This window comes from Protopterus annectens, chromosome 8.part0 (genome assembly GCF_019279795.1).
Source record: "Protopterus annectens isolate FY-2018-M chromosome 8.part0, PAN1.0, whole genome shotgun sequence".
NCBI classification, from domain to species: Eukaryota; Metazoa; Chordata; order Ceratodontiformes; family Protopteridae; genus Protopterus; species Protopterus annectens.
Genome location: NC_056741.1, coordinates 1,381,419,630 through 1,381,442,661, shown reverse-complemented (window position 1 = coordinate 1,381,442,661; position 23,032 = coordinate 1,381,419,630). Strand labels below are relative to the sequence as shown.

Genomic DNA, 23,032 nt, shown 5'->3' with positions numbered 1-23,032 from the left:
GGCTCTAGGGTTGATGGCAGCATCAATAACTCTAGTATCTTTTAGCCAGGTTTCATATGAGTATTCTGCAATGGCTGCTAGATTTCCAGTGATCTATCCTTCAACCCTTGTCAGACTTGATCCTGATCGCCAGTTGTTGCAAAATGGATGATCTTTGGTGGATGCACTCCAAACAAGTCCTCAATGGTCGACCCTTTGTACTTCCAGAGCCCACGGCCATAGTGACCAGTGACTCCTCCCAGATAAGTGGGGGAGGGCTTTATCTGGGCAAGATGGACCAAGGCACTTGATCCCTCATCAGGGGCCAACTTGCACATCACTGTCCCTGAGCTAAGAGTGGTGCTTCTTGCACTTCAGGCCTTTCAGACAGCTCTTCCTCAGCGGACTATTGCAGTTCAAACAGACAATATCTCCGTGGTTTGTTACATCAACAAACAGGGAGGAACCAAGTCTTACCGCCTTTGTCGAGAAGCCCTCAGTGTGCGGTATTGAGCGATCTCTTCCAACTGCTTTCTAATAGCAATGCACATTCCGAGGAGTTCCAAAGTGATTGCAGGCAAGCTGATTAGATGCATCCTTCAGCCTCACGAGTGCTCTGTCGATCCAGAAGTGGCGAAGATGATTTTCTGTCACTGGGGTCAATTGTGCTGCAGCCTGTTTGCTTCTCCCCTAAACAGTAAGTGCAACAGTTATGTATGACCACCAAACAGAACAGTATAGAAATACCACACAATGATAAGAAGGCCAGTGTCCAAAACCCTGAAACACTTTGTTCCATTGATTTTTTTTTTTTTTTTTTTTTTTTTTTTTTTTTTTTTTTTTTAAAAATCTCGAAGTGCAGCAGTTATTTCACCCTGATTTCCCCCTCTGGGGAAGTCACCCAGAGATGCTCTCCTCCACAATTGACCCCCGGTCTCCTGTTTGCCTTTCCATCAATTCCTCTACTTCCAAACTTTTTACAGAAAGTGCTTAGGTTGAAGAGCACAGTAATCCTCATTCCACCCTTTTGTCCTTGACACATTTCATTCCCCGAGTCTATATTTTATGAACGAAGTTTTATAACTTCGAATACCATATGATCGACACCATATGGTCGAAGTTATAAAACTTTGAATAGTTAAAAAAATAAAAATAAAAGAATAAACCCTAAACTAATACTTCCCTTTACTGCACTGTAGTGCGATCTCAGAGTTGGTATATTTAAGTAGTGGGGGGGGGGGGTGCAGGGAGGCTTGTCCCCTATTTTGACCCATTATGTTACTTTTTCTTTTTTTTTTTTAAACTATTCAAAGTTTTATAACTTCGACCATATAGTGCCAATCATATGGTATTTGAAGTTATAAAACTTTGTTCATATAATGTAGACCCGATTCCCCTTACTTTGTTCTTATCTTATTCATCAGCCTTGGATTCTAGACCTGGTTCCAGAACTTCTGTCACACCCAGATGGTCTTGTTCACCAGACATTCGGAACCTCAAGCTGACAGTGTGGTTCCTCCAATTCCAGTAGTTGCCAGGCCTCGTAATATTTCCTCTCCAGTACACCACATTCTGTTACCTCACAAACCTTCCACTCAAAAACTGTACTCTAATAAATGGAAGAGATTTACCATTTGTGCCCATGAAAAGCAGATAAACCCCTTTTCTGCTGTTATAGAGCATATCTTAGATTTGTTAGCCTCTCTTTTCAATGCTGGAGCTTCCCCTTCCACCATCATGTTACAGTTAGCTGCAATTTCTAGTTTTCATGATGGTATAGAAGAGCATTCTTTAGCCTGTCATAGATTTTATAAATTGTTCCTAAGAGGCACACTTTTGTTAAACCCCCTTTCAAAGATCCCACTTCTCCTTGTGATCTGAACTTAGTGTTGCATTCTCCTTTTGAGCCTTCTGCAGACTGTGACCTGAAGTTTTTATCCTGGAAGACACTGTTTCTGGTAGCAGTTACCCCCACCAGAAGAGTTTCAAAGATTCAGGCATTGTCATCTGAACCCCCTTATGATTTTCACAAGTACATTCCCTCTCTATGAGCAAACCCTTCCTTTCTACCCAAGGTAGTATTAGAGGCTAACCTCAATCAGACCATTACTTTACCGGATTTCTTCCCATATTATTCCAAGAAAGGGAACTATGCCTTGCATTTACTTGATGATCATAGACAGTTACATTTCTATCTTCACAGAACAGCGTACATTAGAAAATCAACTCAACTGTGTTTCCTTTTCCAGTGCAAAGTTGGGTAAGGCAGACAACAAGGTAACTGTGGCCAGATGGTTGAAAGATTGCATTTAATTTATTTATGATAAGAATAAGTTAACCTTGCCTAGGCCAATGAAAGCACATTCTGCGAGTTCTATAGCCAATTCAATAGTTTCCAGCCCAGAGCGTCTGTGGATGGTAAATGTGCAGAAGCTACTTGGGCTTCTCCCCATACTTATATTATTAACTCATTACAAATTGGAGTTGGTCTGTAGGGGACGATCATTCTTTGATTTGATGGTGCTCATGAATATCCTCCTCTGAGTCCAGCCAGGATTTTAGGTAGCTGGGAGCTCTCTAAACTCTTCAACTTGTTGCATCAGTAGCTGGGGACTCTGTCCCATCTATCAAGGATAAAATGCAGATAGACAACATCCAGATCGGCAACATCTGATAAAGAAGCTATGTACTTGGCATGTCTATCTTAATTTATCCTTGACTTCCCTCTCACCATCCCCCGTTCTCAAAGATATTTTGGTGGAGCAGGTCATACATCTTGCAGTATTATGTTTATTCAAGAACAGTAGATATGGCTTCCTTTCTCTATACACACACACACACACACACACACACATATAATATATATATATATATATATATTAATGTGTATTTCTGGTTGTTTATAATGAACACTTTTCTGCAAACTTGATCTGAGGTAATTGAGAGAGAGAGAGGGATTGTGGGTAGATGGGAAGCTCGAGGTTTTGGCTGACATGAGCTGCAGTAACACGTCTGTATTACAGCATTGAAGCTTTAGTTAATTGAATAACTAAAGTTCGATCTTGTAATATCAAAAGCTAAATTTGTCAAATGGCCGATTCAGCTAAGGAAAGCACTTCCCTTGGCCAAATAAAAAAAAAAAAAAAAAAAACTTTTTACATCTGAAATCAAGTGGGGGGCTTCGCCCTCCACCTGCCTACCTAAATATACCAAGATTGTTCCAAATTGGAGAAATGGGAATACTCCACAGAATGGCCAAGGGAAGTGTTTCCCTGGGTTAAATCGGCCGTACGACAATTTACGGTTTCGATATTACAAGTTCGAGCTTTACTTACTCAGGTAAGTAAAGTTTCGATCATGTAATATAGAACCTTAGGTAACAGCCGAGTCGGTTCTGATATCGGAACCAAACCCATCTGTCAAGGATAAATGAAGATAGACAACACAGATGGAACATTATTATGGTAAGTACTTAACTTCTTTTTCTTACATGTTATACATGACAGGTTTTACATGCACACAGTATTGTTTGTCAGGCTGATCTTTTGTAAAGTTCTTTCTTCCAATCTCCATTTGAACCATGTCACATTTTCAAAACTTTTTGTTTTAATGAAGACCCTCAAACAACTAATTAAATACATCGGCACTCCCATCCCCTATTAACTTGGAATAATCACACAAAACTATGTACATCTTCAAAAAAGGAAGTTTAACCCTGCTGATAGGAACCACTGCCCCCGCAGGCATTACCTAACCTAAAAGTAAGGGTACCCATGGTAAAGCTTCTAGCCCATTTAAATCGATTCATGTCTGTTCTTCATTTTTTATCTCTGTTCCCTTCCTATATGTGAAAAACGTGTATGCTTTCAAAAAAATATTAAGTTTTAGATCCAGGAAAGGGTGCACTGGATATCTTTAAATAAAACTAAATTGTACATTGTTCTATTAAATGCATTAAATTATTAAGACTGCTAGGGAAGCCATTATCTCTTATTCACTTCCCATCATTTCAAACCTTATTTTTCACTACACTGCTTGACATTATATGTTTAAATTTTGCATTTCCTTCGGCAGTGACTGCTAAGAACTCCCAAGATTAATTACTTGCACCTGAAGACGTCTGCTCTCCATGGGAAAGTTTTCAGCAATGTAAATTTCACAAAGAACAGTGTGTACAGCTACCTTCAGCTGCAGACTTATTGACTCCCACTGGACATTTCATAATGGTAAAATAACATTTTGTCTTATTTTAAAGCTAACTAGCTTACAAAAAAAGTTTGTTGATAACTTAAGCAAGACATTATTCTAGACATTCACCCTTGTAAAAATAAGAGAAAATATCTTAGTTCTACATGTAACATAGTTGGTGCACTTTTATAACCCCCGCCAGCAGCCCAAGATGACATCATATTAAAATTAAATTTGCTTTTATCCAGTCTCTCTTCTCTTGTTATAATGTGAAGCCTGTATTCCTTACAACTAAAAAGTACTTGTTCACTTTAATATTTTTAACACATACAGCTGTTGTTGTTGTGTCTTTCGGCTTTTCCCGGTTAGGGGTCATCACAGTGGACCTCCGGTCCACTAATGATTGGCAGTTGATTTTTACGTGCCGAGTAGCCAGCCCTGACGCAAACCTTCAACGAAGGTACGCCAATTCACCCATGTCTCCACTCAGAAGACGCTGTAGCTGAGAGTCGAACCAGTTAGCGTCTTACTGTGAGGTGACAACGCTGCCACAGCACCACCACTGCGTTTTAACACATACAGCAATCACTGAAAATACTCCGCCCATATTTAAATCCCCCTGACTACACATTACCCAAAACAGCTTTAGTATATACAGCTTGCAGTTTATATCATGAAATGTTTATACAAATATTATATGGACTTTTTTTTTTTTAGTTTCCCCCCCTTTTAGTGCCCTTCTAAACATTGACATAAAATGGGGCATATGTTGTACAGTCCACCCGAAAGTTTAACAAAGTCAGCAATTGCCCAGTCTTCCTCAGCTGTTTTGTCTTGCAAAGCCATATTTCACAAATGTGTTTAAAAATTTGTAGTCTTCCCTGTATTTGCTATTTTTCAGTGTTGCTAGTCTTCTTGTTCATGTCAATCTTTCAACACCAGACTCTGATTCAGTTCCAAGGTACTCTTCATTTTTCTGCCTCTCGACATTCCCTGATTGCCGGGATAAATTTGCTTCTCTTCTGCCTGGTGTACAGTGAATAATAATTTTTCACAAACACTCTGTTGTCACTAATTTTTAATACTTTTCCCTTTTCCACAATTTTGCCAGGATCAATCCTTTCTGATGGTATGATTTTATTTTTACTAATATAGATCTTGTCTGCTTTCTCATTGACAGGTCTGGAGCATACATTTGATGCCTTTCAATTAACAAATCCTGCAGTGGAACATTAGTCCCTTTGCTTATTTGTGCTTTCATAAAATTAATATAGCCTTTTCCTTCCAGTTTCTGTGATACAGCAGAAAATCTCAGGTTTCTCTGTGCGCTCTATCTTCTAACTCACTTATTTTTTTGAAACTGCTCTTCTTGAGAAGACTCGTACTCATCCAGCTTTTTCTTTGTTTCGTCTTCTGATTTTTGCAGTTTTATTGTTTTGTCTGAGCAACTAATTAAAGCTTCTTTTATTTTTTCCAGCCTGTTGTTTTGTGTTGATATACTTCATCATTTTTTCATTTATTTTAATCACCTCTGAGTACATTTGATTTATTTTTCCTCAAAATTAGTAGAAGACATCTCTTGAACTAAAGCTGTAGCTTGTACTGCTTTTTGCTGAACATCTGCAGAATTTTCTGAGTGTTTTCTCTTCATCTTTTTCTGGTTGTTTTTCTTTTAAGTTTTCCATATTTTTTTCTTTACTGGCATCCAAGCAGTGCACGTACAAGACTGTAACTGAATTTTATTCCAAAAACAGTTTCATTGGCACCTTTTTTTTCAGTTTCTTTTTTCACACTGGGAGAGCTGAAGAAGTTAATATATTGACCAGTGTGCAGCCATCTTGCAAGTCCCATTCATTTGTTCTTTGTTTATGAGAAGTGTGAGTATGTTTAAAAAGCTCTCACATTTATCATGCTAATTTAAAAAACATTGCTTTTTGTTGACTTTATTAATGAAATGAAATGATCCATGTCTTTTAGTTCATTCTTTGGTTTTGAATGAAAACTTGTAATAAAAAATAAGTAGAAAATATTAATTTGTGAGTTGGAATTCTGTGTAACATATTTTTATCAGCTTTTTCCACTTAATAGGTAATCACCCCCTTCCCCCCAACAGCCTCTTGACAAAATTGCTTTCCTGTACTTGTCAGGTAGACATGTAAATACACATTTCAGTAGGCTTAGGACTTTAGCATTACTGTAATATTGTATCATTTCTGCAAATAATACTTCAGGGCAGGAAGGTCAGTCCACCCTTTGAAGTTTCCACATTATGACTGCATGTTTCGTACTGCGGCCACTTATTGAGACACAGTTGTAGATAATTAAAAAATGTGGGCCTAAAAGCTGAAAATTAACATTAATTTTGGCCAGCATTAAGTAATGACTCAGAACTTTGTTTATTGTCTGTGATTTTGAAGGGCTCCTGTTGAGTGTTTGAACATCATGATTCTGATCCTCAGAACTGTAAGACTGAATATGTCAAGAGAGGAATATCTGTTAAGTCTTAAGTACCTCAGAGTATTCCTTTTACTCAGAGTTTCAGGGCTCTTGGAGGTAGTCGATACAAGTATATGGGGTGTAAGGTAGAGGACCCCCCCCCCCCCAAAGTGCTTGAATGGCTTTACAATGAACTTTCAGATTTATTTTTTTTTTTTTTCCAAATCACACTTTTTTGATTGTGGGTCCTGCATTTGTGACTGGAGTCTAATTTCAAAGCTTACCTAAAACTGTTTTCTTTATTGTGAGAACTGGCCAGTAGCAGATTAAAGATGAAGTACCTTTAATTCCTACATTCCTACTCTGCGGTGGTGGTGCTGCGGTAGCGTTGTCACCTCACAGTTAGACGTTGTCCGTTCGATTCTCAGTTGGAGCGTCTTCTGTGTGGCGACATGCGTGAATGGGCGTTCCTTCATTGAAGGTTGTGCGTTAGGCCCGGTAAGCCAGCACGTAAAAATCTACTGTCAGTCATTAGTGGACCAGAGTTCCGCTGCGGCGACCCCTAAACGGGAAAAGCCGAAAGACACAAACAAACACAAACAAACAATTCCTACATTCCTACGTGGGACTTGAGGATTGGGCATTCCCTAATGTTGTACGTGGACGTGGATTTCTTTAGGGTGGAGCAGTGCAAGTGGAGTCAGAGAGTTTTGCTTGGGCATTATTAAAAGTATGTACTTCGGTTTGTGAAGGGCATTTTTCTTTTCTTCAGGATCTTGACCATAGAGAATTGAGCAAATTATCAGTAGTAAGATAAGAGACACTAGGAGATTGTTCACCCTTCTCCTCCCTTCTCTTCCCATCATATTGTATAAAGGGATCTGGATGGTAAGGCACAGAAATATATTACTGAGGATGATTTTTTTTCTGTGTGTTTTTAAAATAAACTTCTAAAGAATGGCTGCCTTTATTTCAAAAACGTGGCATTGGAAGATTGGTTTCCAATAGTGTCCCTAGTGGATCACGGTCACTGGAGATTTGGACAGTTACATTGCTCTTTTTAGGGCATCCAGAACTGGATAGAGAGTGTATGGTGGAAAATTGTAGTGAGTTTTCAAGAGTTTTTCTTTTTTTTGATAAATTCTCATTTGTGGCTTATAAAGGGATTGTTTTCTTTATATTAGGAACCTCGTCTCAGAGAGGTTCTTCAATAAATAGGGTGAGACGGTCACTGATGGGATTGACATAAAAATGATGCAGCACTTCTCATCAGAATTAACATTGCTTTGAAGTATCTTCAGACATAGAGCTTGCATTCCATTCTCAGTGAGTAGGGTCAATGTACTGCAACTTAACCCTTCATTTGAGCCTGCCGTAGGTGAAATGTAACTCTCTATGTTACAGAGACCCTGGTCTTTGGTTTCCTGATGGTGTCCTTTTATGCTTTTGTAAACTGGATAAGCCCGATAGCTCCAAGCACCCATTTTCAGAGATAATCTCAGCACACTGGTTGACATGTACAGCAACTAGACAGTGAGGAAGTCACACGCATGACAGGAGTGTGAAGGGAATTCATTTATACCCTTTATTCTACCAGCTAAGTGCAGTAGGCACACATTTATCTGAAATACTACCATGTTTATGTGAAGTACTCAAAATTTCATTGTTTGGAAATGGGGAGAGAATGTTTGAAGCCAGTGACTAATGGGTAAAGTAATTATCAACTTATAGTCTTAACCATGCGGTAATCAAACCTAATTACCTAGTCTAGTGTTAACAAAACTGTAGTGTACTAGCCAGCAATAGATGTACAGATGCTTGCATGCATTTCAGTTGGGTATGTTGGAAAGCACAGTAATCCTTTGTTTTGACTCACCAGTTCTGTTGATGTGTTAGCATTATTTGAACAAAAAATGAGGGTAGTTAAGAGGTCAGAAGGCAGACTCCAAGTGGTCCTCCTGTTCACACTAATTTACCTCACACTGTGCTGTATATTTGGAATATGTAAAGAATGGTTAATGGAGTGCAGTAAAAACAGAGTATTTGAAAATTCATCTGAGGAAACTGAACTTGACATGGTCTTTAGATGGTAAGGTTATGTAGCTGGAAAGCAGATACTTCTTCCAGCCACCATATTTCATACTGGACATTGTATTCCTTGGCCACTATGGAAAAATGTAGTTCATGTGTCTGAGTTAGGAATTTTAGGCTCATATTCCTTGGTACTTTGATTCATAACTGTAGTCCTTTCGAGGGGATTAGCATACTGCTGTGGTTTGCTGTACTTCACATTACTCCTAGCAAACTTTCATTTACATTTCTGTGGCATTGTCTGTATGGTTGCCATGATTTAAGCTTAAAAATGCACAAAAAAGCAGAATTGCTGTTTTTGTGATTCATTATAATTATTCCAAGAGTAAATGTACTCTCCTGTACTACTTTACGAGTGATTGCATTGTTTATTTCCACTTTTCATATAACTGGTGTATTTCTATACTACTAAAGTGTAGTACTTGATCTTGTGGAAACTGCCACTTCCAGTTCTGATTTCTATTTCATAGTAACAAATGGTTGTAGCAGGTATTCAGTGTTTTGTCATCATGTATTATGCCACAATATCCCTTCTTGTATGTAGATATACAAAAGCTAAGGGTTTGATAGTAATTCTATTGAAAAATTACAGTGCCTGTCTTTAGTTTTTTGTGGTTCAGTTGTGGTTCAGTGATCCTGAGAAATTAAGAATGGAGAACAAACAATGTATTTGGTATTTAATCTTAATTTGATTTTCTGCATCTTTGTTTAGTTATCAAAGAAAGCACTTTTATCTGGATGTCAGCCGCACCCTGTGTCAACCAGAGACCAAACTACTAACAGAAACACAGTATTTCTACATGGATGTGTCAACGTTGTCCAACAGTAATATCTCCTTTCAGCTTCAGGCCCAGCGAGTGGAGAAATTCTTACTACAGTGAGTCTTGACTTCTACATCAGTTCACATTTATACCTTTTTAATTTTTTTATTTTTGGGGGCTGGTTAATAGTGACTGTGTGTGGTATTTTAAAAAACATCTCGTAATAGCCCTTGGAAAGTATGAATCTTGTTGTAAAAAGTGCAGCTCACTTGGCTGGAAAGTGGAACTTTTTTCATCTGGCCATCCTGATAGTACCTTATTGGTCAACATTTACATTACAGTGCTTTGTTTTGTTTTTTGGATTAAGTCATTTAAACTTCTGTCTAGCACAGTGGACATCACTTCCAAGTCATGAGTCAAGAGATTTTTGCTGTCTTTGAGGTATAGGAATGCTGTTATCAGGAAGTCCGCAATGTGTATTTACTTGACGGGCTTTATACAGTGTACAGTTTATGACTTTGCAAGAGCAACACACTCTGTGAGTGCAAAGGTTTCTCTTTGAAAGTTTTTTGAAATATGCTTTGAAGTGGTGTGTGGTCAGTTTCAAGAACCTGTTCTCCTGTAAATATATTCATAAAATTTTCTCGCTTCTATAAAAAGTACTCAAAACCTCTTTCTTAGTCTGAGTTTAGCGCCTTTGGGAGTTGGTCATTGCTCTGAAACCATAGGCAGCAGACTTACCATGTTGCAAGAGTACTGCTCAATTACCCAAGTGGCTAATATTAACCTGTAACAGAACTGGCTTAGTCACTATATAGTTCTATGATATACAAGATTCGGTCGCAAGTTTCTTTAACTTGGAAAATATTCTTTTGAAAGCCTTCAGTACCATAGCATGTCCTTTCTAGAAACTTTCTTAGCAACATAGGCATTTGTGAGAAATTAAAAATGATTTTAGATGAGTATTGCCCCATACCCAAAAGTTTTAGTAGAAAATGTTTGCCCTACCATCACTGCATATGGGCATATATACTCACTTTTTCAGGATCAGGGTGAATGCCTAATCAAAGCATATCTTGTAAAATATATGTTTGCCGGATATAGTTGATGTTTGCTGTTTTTTCACCTGTGCAAGTTATTCTGTCTAAATCAGCCATATAGATGTCTTAGGTCACATGTCATGCTGTTCTTTAGAATCACTCCACTTCAGTGGTACTGCATCACCTTACAAACCTTCAGTGATCCGCATCACAGCCATCTGAAACACTTTTGTGCATGAAGAGATTCTAAACAGCATCTACATGAATCTGTGACCTCAGAGGGGGCATTAATGGTACGTTGTCATGAGCTACTTGGGTCCAGTTGAATCTGCCAGAAGCCTTTTTTTCACATCCATCATTGGAGAGTACTTGGCTGTAGGCATAACAAAACTGACTTACTCAACTTTTTTTAAGAAGCAGTGGGTCAGTACAAGGGCAGCCACTGTGGTGTAGTGGTTAGCATTGTCGCCTCACAGCAGGAGGTTCTCCGGTTCGATCCTCGGCTGGGGTGCCTTCTGTGCGGAGTCTGCATGTCCTCCCTGTGGTCGCGTGGGTTTCCTCCGGGTGCTCCGTTTTCCTCCCACTTCCCGAAGATATGCTGCAGGTGGATTGGGCACATTCTAAACTGGTCCTAGGTGTGAGTACGTTTGTGTATGTGTACCTTCTGTGGAAGGTTGTGCACCGGGCTGGCAACACGACACTGTAAAACTCCACTGCCAATCATGAGCGGACAAGTGATCTGCTGTGACGACCCCTAACCGGGAAAAAAACGAAAGAAGAAGTGGGGGTCAGTACAACAACTGATTTTTGACTGGTTGTTAACTGTCATACTTTTGTACCCCTAATTTATTTTGCAATTATACCAGTTTCTTTTTCACATCTTAATATTTTTATCAGTTTTCTGTCTCTGTGTTACTGGTACCCATCTTTGTCTGGGTTGACTAATGGATTTGTTTTGATACTGTATTGATCTGGGTCTAGCGAAGAACTGTAAACAAGTCAGTATATTGACTAAAAATATAGAACAAAATGTCAACATTCACATTTTGTGTTTGTATCATGCTTGTCAAATTTTCTGTTCTAAGTTTTTGTTTGGTTGATTTAGTAGACTTCACTGCTTGAATTTATGAATCATTGTCTTCATGAAAATGTGAATTGAGTACTTCTTGAATATGCAGATTATTGCTTTTGTGACCCTGAGTCACTCCTTGCTTAGATGTACAAGTAATTGTCTTGCCAGACTGTTTATTGCCTGGGGGCTATGTAGTGCATTGTGACTGTAGTGGCACATGCTGTTTAATTATTTCCAGTTGCTCACAAGCTGTCCTACTCTCAGTATATTTGCTGAGTTGATACAATTTGAAACAAAGAACTTTAGTCTTATTTGAACACAACACAGCTCTTTCTGACTCAGTGGTGGTAGTTTTTGACTGTTTTGTTACAGTGTCTTCCAAGCCCAAGTGTATCAACCTGTAACTGCAAGAAATCTGGACAAAATCTGAAATAGTGGGGGAACAAAGGTCCACAAATAGAGAGACATTTTAAATATTGCTCTTGTAAATTTAGCAAGTTGATAGAATAACAGGATTTGAGTTGGCATGCATTTTCTGAAGGATATGAAGTCTGAATCTCAAATGTATGTAATTATTTAACGACTTCTCCAGAGATTTGCCAGAAAACTGCAAATTTTATGAGGAGCAGACCAATGATGTGAGGCAGAAATCTGGACATTCTACAAAAATCTGGATAGTTGAGAGGTATGCCCAAGTCTTTTTATTTATGCCAAGTTTAAAGGTGATACTTATTCCATTTGCAGTCACTTTTTGGTCCAGTAAGTTTTACAGTGACAGTACTGCTGAATTCCTATCCCTTGTGAATTAGTAGTATTAAAATGCACAACAGCTGCATTCACAAGCAACTGTTGTTCTGTGTCTCATCCTCAATGAATACATGACTGCACATTCATTACTTTGATTTCCATTAGGCACTTGTAAATCTTTTCCCTGCGCTTTCATCCTCCTTAAACCTGTGCACATTTTAGAGAAATAGTTTAGCAGTCGATATCTTCATTCTGTATTTACCATAGGGTATAGCATCTTATCATGCAGATATCCACACTTTGAATAATGTGTTTCTACAGCTGAGTTTTTTTGTTTCTCTTTTAACTTCGTTATCACAACAAAGTAAAGTCCTGGTTCTCTTTTATGTTAAATGATTTGATGCATTTTTTACATTATGCCATACCACAACAAATTTAGTCTCATTTTTAAGGAGGTGTTTGCTTGATTTTATGTACATCCATGTCTGGAGCGAACTGCTTCATTTGAATGCTAACTTTGCTGATTGTACACACACGTGCACAGCTGTTTTGCAGTGTTTTCTCAGACTCTGACAAAGGCTTACTCTTTCATTACCTGTTGTGCCACAGACTGTTCTGTTTGTCAGCAGCAAGTCAAATGGTTTTCAGCTTGGTCTTTCAGTTCAGACACATAGACATTAGTAGAATCTTAAGGCCCTTGATTTCTGTTGAAAATGTGACAAATGTATGGCAAGATGTTCATCATATTGATTACTGCTGCAGTAGTCTTGGCTATATATGTTATATCCTTCCAAGGATATAACAGCCAGTCAGCTTCCAAAGCTTCTGGACACCTTCCACTTACCCAAACTGTCTGGTGGCTCGAGCTGAGCTGACTAAAAGGCAAGTTTGTGCACCCAGGCCTTCAGAGCTTTACTGCCACAAAAAACAGCCTCTCATCCAGACTACTTAAAGTGTATGACACACTGAAACTCATACGTGTGCAACTCACCACAAACAGGACCTCATACCATATTTTTGTAACCTATAGATCCCCCGTCATGTCCCAGGAAACTGATATCTTGGTGTACTAGAGTCCTTCACTGTTCAACCCAGTACGATATTCATGTGGAATCGCAACTACCCCTCTATAGATTGGGAGTACTACACCACTTCTAATGCACAAACCCAGAGATTCCTAAACTTTAATGCCGGCATATTGTAACATTTGATGTTCTTCGTGTTTCACTGTTGCAGTCATCACATTTGGGTTGTCCCTGCCAGGATAGCCCTCAGTCGGCCTGAATACAAGAGGCTTAGTATTTTTACGTCTGTTGCTGTCGCTCCAGGACTGACTTCAGGTCGTCAGTGGTATAAAATCAGGCAACCGATACCATTACATCAGTCTTTCTTGCCGAGGAGCCCGAAGCAGAAGCAGTCGCACCGAGTGCCGGTTGGCCGCTAGCTGAGTTTTTCATTTCCAAATTGAAGTTGAAGTCTTATAAAGCTAAGTACCCTGTTGGGTATTCTTTTTTCTTTCTATAACTGATGTCAGAAAAAGTTAACAATTGTCTCGCCTGTTGAAAGCAAATACCATACAGAGACTTTCATTCTTACCGCGTCACTTGTTTAGGCCCAGACCATGACATCCCCCGCTGTCACTTTTGTGCTTTGTTCAACACCAGAACTATACGTCGTCGGGCCCTTCTTGTAGCTAGTTATTTTCGCTCTCAGACCTCTAATTCTGATATGGCTTCGGTAAGCCATCTGACAACAGATCTTCCAAAAAAAGTAAGGATAGAGAGAGACAGAGACAGACCGCACAGGTCCAAGACTGCTGACGATGCTTCCGTTAAGCTAGTCATCAGTTCTCCGGTCCTCAGTGAGGTGCTTTCGCAGCCCCTGATACCTGCTTCTGTGGATTCACAGGTCACTGCCTAAACCCTTTCAGAGTCCGGTATGCCGCGAGACTCTTCGAGTAAGGATCCTGCAGATGTCTCTACCTTGGATGGGTCCAGAGCCACTGAGCAGGCACCGGCTACTGAGGAAGTACTTCGCACTATCGATACTTGACACAGACTGGCGACTTCTTTCGTGTCTACAGTTCTTTCGAAAACTACAGAGTTTCTAAGGCCAGGGTAAGAACCACACTCAAAACACCGATGACCCAAGTTCATTCACCTGCTTCCTTGCCTCAGTCTCAAATGCTTAAAATGGTGGAAGACCTTATAATGCTTATCAGGGGAAGCCAGGCTACCCCTTCCAAAAGAAAGAGACTGGTCCCCAGTAGTTTTATCTGAACAGGAGTCCGATGAGACTGATGCATCTGAATATGAAGATATGCAACCCTTCTCTGTTTATGAGGATTCTGATGCAGGGGAATCTGTCCCTTCAGCCGCTCCACCCGAGGACTTTTCCTTTGGAGAAACGATACGTACTTTTAAGGGAGCATTTCCATTGGGAATGTCAGGACTATCCTCAGTCAAAAGAGACTCAGGAAATCCTTAGATCTTCCACAGCACAGACCACTGGCCGTTCCTCCTGTCCTGGATATTGTGGATGATGTTTTTATGGAATCCAGTCTGACCCCTGACACCCTTCCACTTGCTGCCAGGAAACCTGACTGGTACTATAGAGTCCCTGACTCTCACAAATTTATTTTCAAAAATCCTACTGTTGACCCTGAGTTTATCTCTCAAGGACCTAAAGGAATCAAAGCAACTTCAGCTAAGAACCCCACCCCCTCAGATAGGGATTTCCAAGCATTAGACAGATGGGGTAAAAAAGTATACACCTCTGTTACTCTTGCTATTAGAGTATTAAATTGTCAGCTCCATATGCTGAAATATCAGCAACATACCATGGAACTCCTCAAACAAAAATATCTTCTTTCCCTGCTTGCGCAGAAAGTAGAGTTACAAGAATTAATGCATTCTGCAAGTCAAGCAAGTAAGCACCCCTTACAATGTGGTTTTGACGCCCTAGAAGCATCTTTGCAGGGCAGCCGTCACTGGTTCTGTTCTTAGAAGGCATGCTTGGCTTAAGGAATAGCCCTTTCCAGACCATGTAAAATCCAAATTATTGGACGCACCCTTGCACAAAGACAACTTATTTGGCACCAAGGCAGAAGAGATGTCCTTCATGTTTCACTGTTGCAGTCATTACATTTGGGTAATCTGCTGGCAGGTTGCCCTCAGTCGGCCTGATTAGAAAGTCTTGGGTCCTGCGTCGGTTGCTGTCCCTTCTTCCATGACGTCAGGTCATCAGGGGTATAAAACATGCAGCCGATGCCATTACATCAGTCGTTTTTGCCGCGTGGTGCTCGAAGTAGAAGCAGTTCGCAAGTGCCAGTTGGCCGACTCCTGAAATTTTTGTTTTCGAGTTTCAGAACCAAAGTCTTCAACTAAAAGCTAAGTACCCCGTTGGGGAAACTTTTTCATGCTCCTTACCGATGTCAGTAAAAGATAATAATTGCATTACTTGTGGAAAGCAAATACCTCATAAGGATTTTCATTTGTACTGTATTCCTTGCCTAGGCCCTGACCACAATGTGCTTTGCTGTTGGTTTTGTGCTGAATTTAATCAACGCACGATTAAACATTTGTATATTTTTGCTTCTAAATATTTTGGCTAAAGCTTTAATTATCCAGAAATGTCATCGGTTAGCAATCTGACTACCGGAATACCTAAAAAACGCAAAGAAAAAGACAAGAGACAGACCGTCTAGGTCCAAAACCGACGACGACGCTTCTCCTAAGTCAGGCGCCGGTTTGCCGGTACTCAGTGAGGTGCTTTCGCAGCCCCTAATACCCGCTACGTCTGATTTGCAGGTCTCCACTGAGACCCATTCGGAGTCCAGTATGCCGCGAGATGCTTCAATTATGGAACCCACGGATGTCTCTACCTTAGGTCCAGAGCCGCTGTGCAGGCACCGGCTTCTGAGGGTGTTTTCAGGCCTACAAATTTGTATATTAGACTGATGCTATCTTCAAATCTAGGGCCAAAATCTAAATCTATGTCTAAAAAACCAATGCCTAGGCCACATGTGCAGGCCCCTATGCCTAAAAAAACAAATGATCAAAATGGCTGAAGATTTAATTACTCTGATCAGGAGTGGCCAACTCCCTCCTTCTAAGAGGCCTAGGCAAGACATTGATTATGAATCTTCTGAACAGGATTTTATTTCTTCTGACTCTTCTAATGAACAGGCTTTGTCTGTTCCTACTTATGAGGACTCTAATGCAGAGGATTCCTTTCCTTCTGCCTCTCCCCTTGAGGATTTTTCTTTTGGGGAAACTTTCCATACCTTAAGGGAACATTTCCACTGGGAAAGTCAGGATTTCTCTGAATCTAAAAGAGACTTCGGGATTTTCTTCTACTTCCTCTCAACATAGGCCTTTGGCTATACCTCCTGTTCTAGACATTGTGATGATGATTTTTCAGAATCTAGTATGACTCCTGATTCTCTGCCTCTGGTTCCTTGTAAGCCAGACAGATACTACAGGGTTCCTGAATCTCATAAATTCCTTTTCAAAAACCCTGTTGCTGATCGTGAAACCATTTCTCAGGGTCCCAAGGGCATTAAGGCCTCTTCTGCCAAAAAATCCTACTCCTTCTGATAGAGATTTCAGTGTGCTGGATAGATGGGGTAAGATGGTTTGCACATCTGCAACCTTGGCAATCAGGGCTTTAAACTGTCATTTTCATATGCTTAAATATCAACAGCATATCATGGGACTACTTAAACAGAAAATTATGTTAATCTCTCTGACTGTGTGGAAAATAAAGAATTGCAGGATTTATTGCATTCAGCCTAACAAGTTGGAAAACATACTTTGCAATGTGGTTTTGATTCCTTGGAGGCCTCTTGCAGGGCTGCTGTAACTGGATCTGTGCTAAGAAGGCATGCTTGGCTCAAAAAACAAACTCTGCCTGACCATGTTAAAGCAAAATTGTTGGATGCTCCTTTACAACAGGACCGTCTCTTTGGTAATAAGGCTGAAGAAGTGTTAAAAAAGATGGAAGATAAAGCTAAATCTATGCAAACCGTGAAAGATTTCTTACAAGTGCAACCTCCAAGAGTTAGTAGGCACTGGCCTCCTAAGAACTGGTTCTTTCCAATCCCCTCGAGAGCCACTCAAGTCAAATCAAGACATTCCAAAGGCTCCAGGTTTTAGTCACAAGGAACGTTTAGAACAAAACAATGGGGTGCTTCCACCTCCAAATCTGGAAGCAAAAAGGCACCTCCTTATGGTAAACAGTCTCGATGACCTCCCTCTAGAATCACCAAGCACTTGCCTCTTGCCGCCCCTTTGGGGGGAAAACTAGCACTTCATGCATGAAACTGGCAACTTATAACCCAGGACAAATGGGTTTTAAATATAGTATCCCAGGGATACAGATTTCACTTCCACACGTTGCCAATCCCAAGTGGATGGCCAGATCTGCCCCCAAATCAGTGGGCAGAGGCCCAGAAACAAGTTCTGTCCCTCATGAACATGGGGGCTATTCAAGGTTTCTATTCCAGACTTTTCTTGGTACCCAGAAAAGACCAATCACGGCGTCCAATTCTGGACTTATCCACACTAAACACATTTCTGGACATACCAAAATTCAAGATGCTGACTCTTCAACAGTTACTACCTATGCTAGGCAAAGATGCCTGGTTGGTAACTCTAGACTTACAATAGGCTTACCTGCATATCCCAGTCAGGGAATCTTGCAGAAGATACCTCTGCTTCAAAGCAGGCTACTTGCATTACCAGTTCTCTGCACTGCCCTTTGGCTTATCTACTGCACCCAGGGTCTGTACAAAGTGCCTGGCACCAGTAATTGCATTTTGCAGGCAAAGAAATATTCAAATATATCCTTACCTGGACGATTGTCTACTTCAGGCAGAAAACAAGGACATTCTTCTAAAGCATCTGGCATTTGTAAAAAGGGTTCTAACTTGTCTAGGGTACACCATAAAAGAAAAGAAATCACAACTGGTACTCTCTCAAAAAATTACATTCCTGGGTGCAAGCTTGAATACAGCTGCCCAGATGGCTTACCTTATGCCAGAAAAGTAAATTCAACTGATGACTTTCTTCAAATAGGTGGCCACAAAAACCCTGCTATCTGCAAGACAAATTCTGCAGGCCTTGGGGTACATGGCCTCCTGCATTCTTCTAATTCCATATGCAAGACTGCATATGAGGAAACTTCAGTGGTACTTAAAAACTTTATGGAGTCAACATTGTCACAGCCTGGAAACAATGATTCCTATTATCCCTTGCCTGCAACTAGAGTTCCTATGGTGGGCAGAGGCCTGCCACCAAAACAAGGGACTGCCATTCACTCCACCCCCTGCCGCCCAAATCCTAACAGACGTATCAGACTATGCTTGGGGGGGCTCATCTGGCAAGGAAGTGCATTCAGGGCAAATGGAGCCCAAATCAAATGCACCTATACGTCAATCAGAAAGAGATGCTAGCTGTACAGAATGCTCTGACAGCCTTCAAGGACTACCTTCATCCAGGACAACTACTAATAAAGACAGACAACACCACAGTTATGTGGTACATAAACAAGCAGGGGGGTATACATTCCTATCCCCTTTGCAGACTAGCCATAGTGTTGTGGAACACGGCCTTGACCTATCGGATACAACTAGAAGCTCAATTCCTGCCAGGAAAGCTAAATTCTCTGGCACCCGAACTAAGCAGAAATCTTATGGATCCACACGAATGGAAACTGGAACCACAAGTTTTCAACATGTTGACACGCAAATGGGGGAACCCAGACATAGATCTTTTTGCCTCACCTCAGAACTATCAGTTGGACAAATTCTGCACAAGAATTCATCACAAAAAAGTTTGGAAAGTGGATGCTCTATCATTCAGCTGGAAAAACCTATCAGTCTGTGCTTTTCCCCCACTGCTTCTGCTCTCCAGAGTTCAACTAAAAGTCAAACAGGACAAACTAAAAATGATTCTGATTGCTCCAGACTGGCCTTGCCAACACTGGTACCCACTCTTGCGCAATGTCACACCTTCCTTCGTGGCACCTGCCTCAGACACCTTACCTACTGCCACAGCAGAACTACCAAATTCTGTGCACACAGCTCCAAACTTTAAATCTTGCAGTGTGGCTAATCAACTAATTTCACCCTTGGCATCCCTCAGCAAACCAGTGATGGATGTTATTTTGGAGGCTAGAAGACCTAGTACTAGAAAATCTTATGCTGACAAATGGAAAAGCCTGGAACCAATCACAAGGAATAAGCACAGCAATGCCCAATATTCTTCAGATTCTGCAATACTTAACTGAGATACTTCACAAGGGCCTATCCTTTTCTTCCATAAAAATCCATGCCTCTGCCATTTCAGCTCATTACAACACAGAACTTCCCCTCTTCTCTCATCCTCTGCTGAAGCACTATCTCAGAGAGGCCAAAAATTTAAGACTTCCCAGGAGAGCACCAACTCCTGCATGGGACCTCAATTTTGTTTTGGAAAAACTCACTCTCCCTCCTTTTGAGCCAGCTGCTACTGCATACCTAAAATTTCTCATCTGGAAAACAGCTTTCCTTTTAGCAGTTACTTCAGCTAGAAGGATTTCAGAATTACAGGCTCTTATGGCAGTGGAGCCTTTCATTATTTTTCATCCGGACAGGATGGCTCTCGGGACCAATCCATCTTTCATGCCTAAGGTGGTATCCAGTGTGGCTCTTTATCAGACTATTCATCTGCCAACTTTCTTCCCCAATCCACAGAACAAGGGTGAGCGGATTCTGCATTCATTGGATGTACACAGACAACTTAGATTCTACTTAAACAGGACGAAATCTCTAAGAAAATCTGAACAACTATTGGTGGCATTTGCTGCAGGGGCAGAGGGAAAGGCTATTTCAAAGCAGACTATTTCCAAATGGATAAGCCATTGTATTCTTTTCTGCATATGCACCGTGGTAAACCTATCCCCAAGGGGATCAGCTCTCATTCCTTCAGGGCTGCATCTACTTCTGCAGCCTTTCTCAGAGGGGTTCCTACCAGAGACATTCTCGAAGCTGCTACCTGGAGCTCAGTTCATGCTTTCACCAAACATTACCACTTACCTTTCTTCTGTAAATCCTAAGCTGGCTTTGCCACTGCTGTCCTGCAGGGCCTTATAACTGCTCCTAATGCTGTATAAATCCATCCTTCCAACCATAGCTTTGGGATTCTACCCAAATGTAATGACTGCAGCAGTGAAACATGAAGAACATAGTACAGTTGTGTACACTTACCATAAATGTAGATGTTCGAGTGTATTCACTGTTGCAGTCCTGGTTGCCCACCCTTCAGCCCCCTGTTTTTTTCTCTTACTATACATCTCCTTTCTTTTACTATGCTTAAAAGCCTTTTTGGGTGTATTTGCTTTTGTTTGGAGGTATATATTTTGTGTTTTACATTATATATACACACACACACACACACACACATATACATACATATATATATATATATATATATATATATATAAATTATTTTTTTTTGCTCCCCATTTGGGGGGCACCTGACATCTGGGCAAGAAAAACTGATGTAATGTCGTCGGCTGCATGTTTTATACACCTGACGTCATGGAAGAAGGGACAGCAACCGACGCAGGATCCAAGACTTTGTTAATCAGGCCGACTGAGGGCAACCTGCCAGCAGATTACCCAAATGTAATGACTGCAACAGTGAATACACTCTGACATCTACATTTATGGTAAGTGTACACAACTGTACTGTCTTAAAAAAGATGGAAGAAAAAGCTAAATCTATGCAGACAGTTAAAGACTTCTTACAGGTCCAGCCACCGTGGTTCAGTAGACATTGCCCCTCCAAGCCCTGGTCCTTTCCTGCCTCCTCCAGGTCATTTCAGTCCAGACCCAGGGAAAGCAGGCCCCCCCAGACAACTGTCCCAGGGAATGCAGACATCTAAGCAATGAAGTTCCTCCTCTTCAAAACCAGGGAGTGCAAAGCCACCCCCTTATGGTAAGAAGTCACAGTGACTTTACACTTCCACCCCCTCCCTCTGCCCACCTACTGTTGCCCCTAGGAGGAAAACTCGCCTTACACTCAAGCAACTGGGCCACCATTACCAACAACCGCTGGGTCCTTAACATAGTGTACCAGGGATACAAATTTTATTTCCACACTCTGCCAACCCCAAAATGGTTCCCAGATCTTCCCCCAAACCAGTGGCCAGAGGCCAAAAAGCAAGTCCTTTCCCTGCTCTCTATGAGGGCATTAGAGCATGTTCCTGCAGAACAGATAGGCCAAGGTTTCTACTCCAGACTCTTTCTGGTACTCAGAAAAGAGGGCACATGGTACCCTAGATATATCCATTCTAAACACGTTTCTGGTTATACCAAAATTCAGAATGCTCACCCTCCATCAGCTTCTACCTATGCTTTCCAAGGATGCTTGGTTAGTCACCCTAGACATAAGAAGCCTACCTACACATCCCAATCCGGGAATTATGCAGGAAATACCTAAGTTTCAGGGCAGGATCACTACACTTTCAGTTCTCTGCGCTTCCCTTTGGCTTATCCACTGCTCACAGAGTTTTCACAAAATGTCTGGCTCCCACCATTGCTTTTTGTAGACAAAGAAATATTCAAATTTAACCATACTTAGACGACTACCTGATTCAGGCAGACAGTCAAGAAAACCTGCTAAAGCACCTGACCTTTGTAAAGGACTTACTGACCTCCCTGGGGTATACTGTCAACAAAAAGAAATCCAAACTAGTACCCATACAAACAATTGTATTCCTGGGAGCAAGCCTGGACACAGCATCCCAGATGGCATTCCTTACACCAGAAAAACAATCCTACCTGACAGCCTACTTCTCTCGACTAGCCACTAGGACCCAGTTATCTGCAAGGAAAATACTGCAAGCTCTAGGGTTCGTGGCTTCTTGCATTCTACTCATTCCATATGCCAGACTGCATATGAGGAGACTAAAATGGTACATAAAAAGCCTTTGGTGTCACCACTCTCAAGACCTGGAAACTCTTATACCAATGATACCTTGTCTAAAGAAAGATTTTCTTTGGTGGGCAGCAGCATGCTACCACAACAAGGGATTTCCCTTCTCACAACCCCATGCCGCCTAGACCCTCACCACAGACGCATCAGACTATGCCTGGGGTGCACACCTAGACGGCAGGTGCATTCAGGGCCAATGGAGTCCAAATCAAATACATCTGCACATCGACCAAAAAGAGATGTTAGCTGTTCAGCATGCCCTGACAGCTTTCAGACCCCTACTCTCCCCGGGGCCTCTACTGATCTAAACAGACAACACCACAGTGATATGGTATATCAACAAGCAGGGAGGGACTCACTCTTATCCTCTGTGCCGGCTCGCCATGACTCTGGCACACGGCCTCAGCCATGCAACTACACCTGTTAGCACAATTCTTGCCAGGCTGTCTAAACTCTCTCGCAGACAACTTAAGCAGAGACCTGCTAGACCCACACGAGTGGCAGCTAGACCAAAGAACCTTCACCCTTGTAACCCAGAAATGGGGCACCTCGAAGGTCGACCTCTTTGCCTCCCACTCCAATCATCAGCTCAGCAAATTATGCACCAGGGAACCTCACAGCAATGCCTGGAAAGTGGATGCTCTGTCCTTCCAGTGGGTAAACCTCTCGGTCTATGCTTTTCCCCCTCTACCACTCTTTTCAAGGGTACTGCTCAAAATAAGAGAGGAAAAACCAAGG

The 23,032-nt window shown here is 41.2% G+C and overlaps 1 protein-coding gene across 1 annotated transcript in view; it reads left to right on the top strand.

Moving 5' to 3' along the window:
- The window catches only part of SIDT2 (SID1 transmembrane family member 2), a 1,446,738-nt gene that overhangs the window by 271,130 nt on the left and 1,152,576 nt on the right, over nt 1-23,032 (top strand). Inside the window, exon 3 of the mRNA XM_044080965.1 lies at nt 9,407-9,571. Coding sequence (XP_043936900.1) covers nt 9,407-9,571 — 165 coding nt within the window. The remainder of the gene's footprint in view (nt 1-9,406; nt 9,572-23,032) is intronic.